At 42.9% G+C, this 10,833-nt stretch overlaps 1 protein-coding gene across 9 annotated transcripts in view; it reads left to right on the forward strand.

The window, feature by feature from the left end:
- Positions 1-7,600, forward strand: part of MAP4K3 (mitogen-activated protein kinase kinase kinase kinase 3) — a 90,022-nt gene extending 82,422 nt beyond the window's left edge. For all 9 annotated transcript variants that reach the window (XM_075496709.1, XM_075496710.1, XM_075496711.1 and 6 more), the window contains 3 exons: positions 1,000-1,070; positions 3,760-3,815; positions 6,289-7,600. In XM_075496709.1, the coding sequence (XP_075352824.1) occupies positions 1,000-1,070; positions 3,760-3,815; positions 6,289-6,376 (215 nt within the window). In that variant the 3' untranslated portion in view covers positions 6,377-7,600. The remainder of the gene's footprint in view (positions 1-999; positions 1,071-3,759; positions 3,816-6,288) is intronic.
- The last annotated feature ends 3,233 nt before the right edge of the window (positions 7,601-10,833 follow it).

The following is a 10,833-nucleotide window of genomic DNA, read 5'->3' on the forward strand; positions in this document are numbered from 1 at the left end:
ATACCTGGATTGCATCACATGCTTTTGAAAGAGGGATGAGGAAGGATGTGTGCACAGATGGAGGGTAGCACCAGAAGAGGAGGAACAGTGGTAACACAAATAATGAGTTGGAGGGAATTTACTTCTGAGGAGAAGCTTTAAAGTTTCAGGCACTTCAAACATAATGTCCCACAGAGAAGAGGACAAAAAAACCACTGCAATGGAAAACATTGCTTTTATGGCTCCTGTTGGTTAGGAATGGGGGGGGGAAGGAAGGAGTACTACACATACTTGAAGCTGCTCACTGTCGGACCTCTGCACATGCTGTAGTCCTCTCTCTGCTCGTCACAAACGAGCTACCAGTGTCCTCTTCTGGCCTGATAGTGTCTCCAAAGAGCTCTGCTCTCTTTTCTGCATACCTGCCCAGAGGCAGGATGCTGGATGCAGGTGGTACAGATTCTTCCTGGGGACCTGCGCACTTGCCCTCTCTTTGAGGAAGGCCCTAGACCCATTTCCTTTCACAGGGTTCAAATGCAGGTGTCTGTCACTACATTTGTGACAAGGGGAAGGGCTGAGAGGTAGAGGGCTCTGTAAAGCTTTGTGTTGCTATTACAGAAGGACCATATTAGCCAATAGTTGCTGGGAAGGTGAGAAATGTCACTGCAGTATCCCTGTAACTTTTCTGCTAAAATTCAATATATATTTTTTGCTAGTATTAGAATGAGGAGGGGTTTCCTATTCAAAGAAAAGGACATGTTTAGGACTGGACAGAAGGACAGTTTCGGAACTTTTTCTGGTTGGGTGGGAGTATTTTTAAACCCTGCTCATTAAACAAAAAATAAATATACAAATGCAGCTACTTTTGAGGCAGGTTCAGCAATTCCTGTGAGACATTTTGCAGTCTGTGTGGGTGAACGTGATACATGCACAAATTTCAAAACTGCAGTCATATGCTTTTGGCCTTAAAAGCACGAGTTGATATTATGCCTCAAAACTGATTCCAGTGTTCTTTGTTACCAGTCTGTCTACAAGACAGCGTGTTAGCATTCTGGAAACATGGCATGCAAGGAAGGAGTTTTAGATCAAATGAGGTGAGTACTGCATTTTGCTTCAAATTCTAGCTTCTAATATAAGCCAAGTAGAGGATAAATGCATAATACTGTGGTCTTAAAAAGAGTCAAACATTTCAGTAATTTCCTAGATTAGACCTGGAAGCTGGAGTCTCATTCTAAGCATGTTTCATAAGATACAAATTAGTGAAGCTATACAAGAGCCCTTGTCAAGTCTAACAAGGCAGAAAGCAACAAGAGACTGGGCCATGATGCCATTGAAAATATCCAAGCCTAATTCTTGGTAATGTTAATCTTCTTCACCTTAAATTGCTTTGAAGACCAGTGTCAGTCCCTTAGCCTCTCGCACGTGAATACCAAAATTTGGGCTTTGCCAGTGTTTGCACACTCCACTGCTGAGCTTTAGCTTTTGGTCACAGTGTCGAATGAGTTGTCTGTTGTTTTTTAGTCTCTTCCATGTTCCCTTGGCTTATGAGTACTTTGAAGATTTTAGTGCCCAGTTTTCACAAGAAGTATTTTCCATTCTCAGGAGAAAAATGTCAGATTGACCTAAAGTTTTTTTCTAAAATTTCTGTCTAATCCCTTTTTTCAGCCAGTTTGATGTGATTTTTAGACATTGTTAAACCGTTATAAGTACCTTCACAACTCCTTTTTTTCTTGCTGCAAACCATGTGCATCTGTGTGCTACTGGAAATGCTGTGCTTCGTAGGATTTTAATGAGTCTTTTCATTTGGTTATTAAAGAATGTTTACAAACTTCACCAGTTGTTTCATCAGTGTCGCATTGGCTGAGAAATTGAGCTCATTATGACTACTTGTATTGTAAGGTACACGTACAGTCACACCATGCCAAGCTTAGATATTCCACATTGTTACACAACTACATTTATTTGCACAAAGCCACAGCTGACCTAATCTGTGCTGACAGTAAGCCTGCACTTTGTGGGAAGTTGGACCAAAGGCTAGAGTCGGACTACTTCTTATTTTCAAGTCTGCAAATGGTTCTTGTGGCACTTGTGTATGTTTGATCCCCAGGCATGATTGTCCTTCTCCCAAGAACTCATAATGGTGAACTGCAGCACCCTGCTGTTAGCACAGACCATGAGGAGGAGATGCTGCTGCTAGGCACTTCTCTGACTCCAGACTCCTGCTAGCAGCATTCTGCAGGACTCAGTGGATTACTCCACCCATTGGGACTCAGTAGCTCTCATCCAGTTGTTAGAGGACATGCCCCAGTGTGCTGCAGTGCAAGTGGATGCTTTATATTGTTTATGTAAAGCATAAGGAACACTGTCTTCTTGCTTTGTTATTGTCAAGCCAAAACCAGCACCTAAATGAAGAACAGAAGGCAGAACTGAGCTTTTGTCAGAAAGCAAGCCACCCAAAACTTTTTCTCTGTAGAACATATCTAGGGTAAGCTCTCAGGCCTTTTTAAATTCCTTATCTCTCCTGGCTGTCCTACTAACCACAGCTATTAAAAAAAAAAAACACCTCATTTTCATCTGTAATATGAAAAGCCTGCATTACCAGACTCAGATCTTGACCATACCCATTACTTTTGGGGAATTTTATACTATGTAGTATGTAGGAAGCCGTTACATGGGATGAAAACCTGACCAACCTAACTTTGCAGCACATTTGTCTTTGAAGACATTATTAGTTCAGATTCCCTAATCTAATATCAGTTGGTCTAATTGGGGATGATTTGAGCTGCTTGCAAAGTTATTTCCTTCCACAACCATGACCTTCCACAGTGGTTTGATTGGGTGGGAAGAATGAAACAGGGAACTGTGTGAATTCTGAGACAAGACGCTGAAAATTTAGGCCAAGATTGTGCAGACTCAGCCCCACAAGAAGCAGGAAGTAATTTTCTTAACAAAGTGGGGAACTTCGTTGTTGTGAATTAAAATTCTCTTGCAAGTTCTCTGTGCCAGAAGTGAATTCACTAAGTCAGCTAACGCTACTAGGATCTGGGAAGGAGAGAAGAATCTCTTCTTTCCTCAAGAATGTGAAATGTGGCTGTGTAGAAGAGGACCTTTGTAAACAGTGCTGCCCGTTCACGGTGTGACTTGATATCCTTTGGAGTATGCAGTGGGCTTCGGTTGACGTTATTGATTAACATGATGTTTTCTTTGGTGCTTTGGTATTCGTGTGATCATAAAGATGTATCGCACAAGTACAATTCACCCGCAGTAAACAAAGCTCTATTGCACTAGTCTGCAATGTGAAAATACCATGTTTTCTTTTCACAATGGTATAAGTACCACAAATTAGATTTTCTCTGTTAAGGTTTTCAGCATATGAACTTACTGCATCATTACTATGATTCAGAATTTCAACAAAATGCATTTTATATGTGATTTACCTGACCTGTTTTGGATATCTACTCTAGAGTGAGACAAATTGCACCCTACAGCTACCTATTTCAGTCATGGCTATAAAGAGAATTGCACTGGTAGCTTGGATGCTGTGCAGTGCTGACCCCTGCTGTTGCACTTGCAGTTGCTACCAAAGGAATTCACATAATGTGGCAGGAACTACAGAAAACTTTTAGATCTCATTTAGAAGTGACAGTTGCATTAAATTCTCTAGCTGATTTAAATCAGCAGTAAACTGGTAACATCAGTCATAGTCAATTCTTTTCTCTAGGTTGATGTTAAAATAAAAACACTTGTGCACTTAACATGTAAACACTCATTTTTATTGTCTAGATCACACAAGAAATTTCAGATAATACGAGGATATTCAGGCTTCTGGGATCTGACAGGTATGAAGAGAAGTGAACATAGCATGCTAAAATAGAATAATGTGTGTTGCTCCTACCTTGTAAAAGTTCTTTTTGCTTGTTTCTTGTGATTCCTTTTTTAGCCGTCTTACTCATTCCTTTGTGTACATGTCTACCTTTCAGCCCTTCAAGTTTACTTCTTTTTCTGGAGGGGAAAAAAAAAAAATTCTGCTAGCAAGCTCCTATTTCGCTGTAGTCACAATCTCCAGGAGTGTCTTCCTTTTCATGCTGTAATTCTTTTGTTTAACTTGGTGAAATCTTTACTTTCAGATGCTCTGCTGCAGTAGCTCATCAAGATCTACTTCTTGAGACAAATGCAAAAAATACTTTAAAATTTAAATATCTCACTTTTATCCCCAGAAAGGAACTCTACCAGTTGTCCTCCCAGCATGACAGCTCAGGTCTTGTAAGAGCTCTTGATAATTCCCAGCATAGCTGTTCTTTGGCATCTGCTTTGCAGGACACTAACACTGTGTCTGTCTGACCCATCAGATACCAGCTTGCTGAGTCAGTAACTGCTATTTTAGGAGTGTCACTGACTTCCTCAACTTTCTCTGCCCTGCTGTTGAACTTTGTACTTCTGTAACAGCCACAAAAACAGCAGATGTTTTGTCTTCTGGGGAGTGCATGCTGATGTGACGGTTTCACCAGTAATGTATTCATATGAAGTGCAAAGATAGGCTTTAATTTTTCTTTTGAGAATTGCCTCTGTCTTATGCCACTCGCAGTAAACTCACTCTCTTGTGGCATCTTAGAACTACCAAAAAAGCTTCACATCAACCAAAGGCTTTCCCCATATTCTGCTGCTCCAAGCTTGATGCACAGCCCTGTAATTACCCATAACATCAACAGCAGTGAATGGTGCTGTGGCTTTATCAGCTAGCTACCAGCAATTTTTGCTGGCTGGTGGTTGAGGATTCTGCCTTACATGCAATACCTGATAGCTTTTTGGTAATGGGTAGTTGTAAGTAATACCCATCTCTGACCTGAGGGTTTTACTCTTTCTGTTCCAGTGAGGTGTGCGTAGAGCTCAGCTTTATTACGTCATTTCTCTCAGTTGTTGAGAGACAACACAGCTCAATTTAAAAATGAGTCTTGACTTCACAATGGAGCATGACATTGCAAATCATTGCCTTGGAAAAATAATGTCCTCTTCCCCAAATACAGTTCTATCTATTTCTAGCTTGCACTAATAGTCTCCCAACTCTGAGACAATCCTTAAAGACTTTGCACTGCAATAAACATGAATTCCAATTTCTTCAGATACCATTTTGCTTGCAGCTCTGTCATATTTTGTGCTTGAGCTGTGAACCCTTTTTCCAGTAACACATGTCATTTCCTAGGCAGTTCATAGGAACTGGGGTTCTGAGAAGCCAAAAAAATGACATCAGTCTGATAAGAGCTTGTGTGCTGCTTGCTCCTGGTGAGCAGGGAATGCCTCATGGCATGAGGTGTCACTCCCTTTGTGGAGCACATTGAGCAGAGGGTAGGTTTTCTGAGCGATAGTTTTGAAGCAAGCAAGCAACCTCTCCTTGGGTGAATGCACAATAGATGGATTTGAATTTCCCACAATCTACCTTCACTTCAGGGTGTTTGTGGAGGAGAATTCAATCATGAACATCTTGGTCCATTTAGCAGTCTTAGCACTTCTTGCCTGATTAAAAAATTTCAGCTACTTTATGAAACAGAATTGTGACTGCTAATTTCTCTCCTTTGAAGGGAAAGGTCTGATCTAGGACATCACTTATGGTCTTTGCAGTTGTAGTGTAGGTCCAGCTAACCCAGTCTCCTGTCTGCAATGCTGGCCAAAAGTGGGTGGCAAGAAAAGAGTAAGAGAGAAGATTCTGTACATAGCAGTCCTTTCCTTGAGGACTCTCTCAGCCTGCAAGTCTTTGTCTCTGGGACTTTCAGAGCTGGAGGAAGTTTCTGTGGATTTAGGTTACATGGGCTCAGGGAAAGACTGGAAATGCTCAAAGAAGAGTCAGCTTTGGTCATCTGTCATGTCCAATGGCAAAGGGCAGACTAATGACTTCCAGAACTGGCATCTGATCAATGGGTTAGCTTTGCAAAGCTCTGGGGAAGCACAAGCCCAGGCAGTATGGGAGTGATGGACCCTCTTCAGAAGCCCCCACTGGAAGGATGAGAGGCAATAGGCATACACTGCAGCAAGGGAAATTACAGCTGGATAAAAGAGGGCAAAATGTCATGGTGAGGGTGACTAAACACTGCAGCCCAGAGAGGCTGTGGGAGATCCTTGGAGACCTTGCCTAGACAAGACCCTGAGCTAGCTTTGAGGTTGGCCTTGCTTTGAGCAGCTTTTGGACTAGAGGTGTTCAGGGAAAGAGAAATGACCACTGGTCAAATGGATCCTGGGAAAGAATATTTACAGTTATATGCAGGGATGTTTTTAAATGAAGGCTTACTTGACATTGTGGCTTTTTTATTTTCATTTTAGGGTCGTGGTGCTGGAGAGTAGGCCGACAGATAACCCAACAGCCAACAGCAATTTATATATCCTGGCAGGGCATGAGAACAGTTACTGAGAACAGCAGATGGCAGGTGGCTCACCGTGACAAGAGAACACTCCTGCTGCAGCAGCATTCATGGCTGGCTGAAATTGCACAAAAGCTGCAGTAACCCAACTTCAGTTACTTTATAATTTATTCTGGCATGAGAGGAAGATGAGAATTGTTTGTGGTATGGACACATAAGCATTATGATACCACAGAAGTGCTTAATTTACTGTTATGTAATCTTTGTACATATGCAGTATTTTTCAGTGAAACTTATTGCTGAAGACCTACACTGACTTTCTGTAGATAGTGGTCTTGTTCAGTACAAGTGTCTTACCTGTACAGCTGTAAAAGTCACTGAGGATGCAAAAATGAAATTGGGGTACTATTTTAAGGACTTCTCATGTGTTTATTATGAAGTGGGATGCTAGCAACAAATATAGTACATTTAACAACACTATTGTATTTTATTATATGTAATTTACTAATACAAATAAATCTTAACTTTTAGAAATTGTAACCAAGGCTGTAATCAGATTACAATCTTGTTTTAATTTTGATGCAACACACTGGTGTTCATGTTTGCACAATGTATTGAGATGTGATGTATTTAGTCACAAAGGTAAGCTGTGACTTTGTGGATATGACTTGGGCTTAAAAGTTCCTTTTTTTTTAGTTTATTTGGGTGGTTTTCTTTGTGAAACAAACCAGTTAAACACCTGTGGTTTTATATTTAATTAAAACTCTCCTTATGATTACTTCTCTATGCTTGAAAACAATATTTTCTGGATACGTGTCAGTCCCAGACTAGTGGTACCTGGCTCTAACACTGCAATAGGTGTTTGAATTATTAATGTATACAATGATAAAAATGAGTATTACTGTTCGTCTTACTAGATAGTTTCACATCACAATGAAAAGGAGCAACATTCCACATTGTGGAAATGGCTCAAAGATGTTGCCATTTTTACTTTTTTTGGCCTTATAACCATTTTCACACTTTTCTTGATTTAAGATGTTAACACATGGCCAAAATAATTTAGTTACTACCTCATTCAAGCAATACAATGGTTACTACATATTACAGGAAATTAGTTTTGGTCAGAAGTATTTTTGATTGCTATTTTCCAATGGAGTATGTAAATGCCAAGTTTTAGCAAAATGCACACATTTGACTCCTTTTTTTTGTATATGTTCTTTATATTTTATTGTGATAATATACACTGAAACCAAACTAAATTTGAAGTGATTTATGGCCTGCATTATTGTTGTGATTGGTAATGCTTTGAAATATGTTCCCTAATGTATATAATGTAAAATAAACTTTTTTAACATGTTGTTGTACAATTAGATTACCACCTGCACTAATTTTTCACCTAAGACTAAAATGGAACATACGGAGTTTTGAATTCTGCTATTAAATGTTTGTGCTAAACACAGAAGCTGGGCATTTCTGAATGTATGAGTGGTCAGACTGCTGGAACTCAACTCAATTTAGGCTAGCGCTTGAGGGTAGGCATTTTTACCCTTTTGGCCTTTAGGCAGTGGATATATGTATTTGAGATAAGTAGTTCCAAATTCCAGCTTGTTGGATTTCTTCAGTCCATCACCTGCTTTTCCATCTCTGTTGATTGCAAAACTGATTTTTTTTTTCAGCAGGGCTTTTTTTCCACCTATGGGACTCAAGCTTGCTTGTCTCTGCTGGTGCCATCTCTTCTGTTCCCTTGCACTGAACCTCAGATCTGCCCTGTGGAAGAGGTGGTAATGCAAGCCCCATTGCTGAGAAGCTGAATTCTCAGAAAAGGTGAGAACTTGTCTGTGTTTCACAGCACGCTTGTGCTGCCACCCAAGGAGGGATTTCCATCGTGCCTTCCATAGACTATTCTTCACTTTGATGTGCACAAAGTAGCTAAATTTTAACCCAAGTACAGTATAGCTGATGTGCTATAAACATCCTTCCTCCTCTGGGGTTTCTGCAGCAGCTGTGGCCAAGTGTCTTGCTGTTTGGGTGGCCCATTGCTGAATTACAGGCAACAGGAGCTAAGGGATATTGGGTTTTATTCTGGTTGAGCATTTTTGGTACAAGGATGCATGCTGGGATGCAGCTGGAAGAGCTAAAAATAAAGAGGACAGGGTAATGGCATGTGGGAAGAAGGGGAGCATTGTGCCTAGGCCAGGCTTGTCTCAAATCTATCACTATAGCCAGGACAGCTTTGCTTTCCACATGCTGCTCTCTAGCCTGAAAGAGGAGGAAAAAGTGAGGGGTTCCTGCTTTTTGAGGAATTGTCCTGTTGCAGGATTTGGGGTCTGTGCTGCAAAACTGCGTCTCCCCTATCCCGAGCTGCTTGGCTGGCAGCTGCCCTCAGCTGAGCCCAGGAACCTGGATGTCTGGTAGAGCAAAAGGTCTCCTTCGCTAGACCTGCAATTGCCATGAATTGGAAGTTTCCTATAGTCACACTCGGTGGGAGCTTCCACCACCCCATCCTGATGTAAGATTGGGGTCAGTGTGTGGCTGACTGATGGGATCACAGTCAGAGCCAGGAAACCAAATTGCAGGCACGATGAGGTTAGAGCAAGGCTTCTGACTAATTGACACAGCTAGTTGACACAGCTTCTCTAACAACCTGTGCAGCTTCCCTTTTTCTTTCTTCTCCCAGCCCATTCCACTCTGGCTGCTATTGCTGGCAGTCCTGCTGCTAACAGGCAGAAGTGCGTTGTGATGTGGCCGTGCGATGGGGCATTCACCAACCTGGCAGCAAAGTTTTATCAGTGCAGGGGCTGAGTCTCAGTCCAAACTGAGCTTTCTTAAAGAGAACAAAGAAGTGGGGTTGTTTGGGTCTGTTGCAGAAGTCCTCCTGGAAGCTGGGAGGACGGAAATGAACCCTGCTTTTATCCTGTTTATTTGCCATGGGCAGTGAAGCAACAGCTCCTCAGACAGCCCTGGAGACAGTTATGTCTTGTTCAGTTGCTCTCCAAGCAAAACCGTACCCTCCCATGCAGCACACGAAGCGAGTGAGTGGGATCAGGCAGGGGCCAGTGAAGAACCTGGACTGTTCCATCAGCACCAATAAACCCAGGATGCCCCCAGGCATGGGGCACTGAAAAAGCACTGAAAGCCAGGAGAGAGAGAGGCTATCGGCTGGCACTGGCAGCTTCGGGTGGAGGGAAAGCTCAGGCCCCATCTGTCCTGTGGCCTTACCGAATGTTTGAACCAACCGAACACAGTGCTTGCAATCTCACATTACCCAACAGTGTTTTGTTTGAAGGAAAGAGGTGCTGTATACCATTCACTGGTATTTAGGAGTTCTGGTACCTTCATCTCCAAATGGAGGGGCTGGAGAGCAGAGCACTGGTGCAGTTTTACACCCAGCATTCCACATACTTGGGAGCAGCTGAAGATTTAAACTTCAACAGACTGATTTTCCATCATAAGGCAGCGAGTGCAACAGCTCTGCAGTCTATGAGATGCTGTGATGGTGTCCCTGAATGCACAGGCAGGCTGCTAGACCAAGCAAATAGCTCTGAGACATGAATATTCCCACCTTTCATCCTTGTTCCAGCATGCTCAAAGCAGAAGCCTGATTCCTTCAGACAGCAGTATCTGTCTGGGGGAAAAACGCCTGAGGTGGAGCTGCGGGGCGAAGACAGCTCTTTCTGAGAGGCTCCATCCATCACCTGCTCAGCATCTCAGGAACATCCCCTATCCTCAGTGTGCTTCACAAACACTAATTAAGTGAGCCTCCCAACATGCATACCATTCCTGACAGGTGTCTTTGTGACCAGCCCTTGAGATGAAGGGAGATGCAGCAGTCTCTGTTCAAGCTATCTGTTACGGGTACTTTGCTCTCCTCCCAGCTGGGAAGCTGGTCCTAAACCTTCCTTCCAGTGAAGGTTTTCATACATCTGTCTCCCTCCCTGTGCTCCCCAACACCAGCTCACTATTTTCTCTTCTGGTCCTTGGGCTCTCCCTGTCCCCTTGCCTTGCAATGATTTGCTTTTCATCTCTAGCATCGTCCTCCTCCCTCTGCCCTGCCAGGCCCTGCAGACCACCACGGGCTTTGTCCTGTTTAAACCACTGGGCTTTATTTGCATTCCAGCTTTGCTTTTTCTGGCCATTTTCCAAGAACCAAGCTTACTTTTCACCCTTGAGGCTGTTCTTGTGCTGCTTGAATGGGGTGTTTATTTATCTCTGATCTTGGTCCCCATGTGAGATGCCAGTGTTTTTCAAAGAGGGAGAGACAGAGCTCTTCAGAGAAGAGTAACACCACCCCACCACCTCCAGCTCTGAGCAGACAGTTGGTTGTCACAGGCAGATGCTGTCTCCTTGTGCTCCAGGTCACCCTGGCAAGGGAAGCTGGTGAGAAGCTGGCAGTGAGGAGATCAGCTGTGGTCTACAGGGACCAAAGCCTTGGGGGCATTATCATCAGCATGCCCACAGAGGCACTAGCCAGGAGAGGGGCTGAGGGGCCTTCCCTGCCCCAGCACAG

Source organism: Mycteria americana, chromosome 3 (genome assembly GCF_035582795.1).
Source record: "Mycteria americana isolate JAX WOST 10 ecotype Jacksonville Zoo and Gardens chromosome 3, USCA_MyAme_1.0, whole genome shotgun sequence".
Taxonomy (NCBI): domain Eukaryota; kingdom Metazoa; phylum Chordata; class Aves; order Ciconiiformes; family Ciconiidae; genus Mycteria; species Mycteria americana.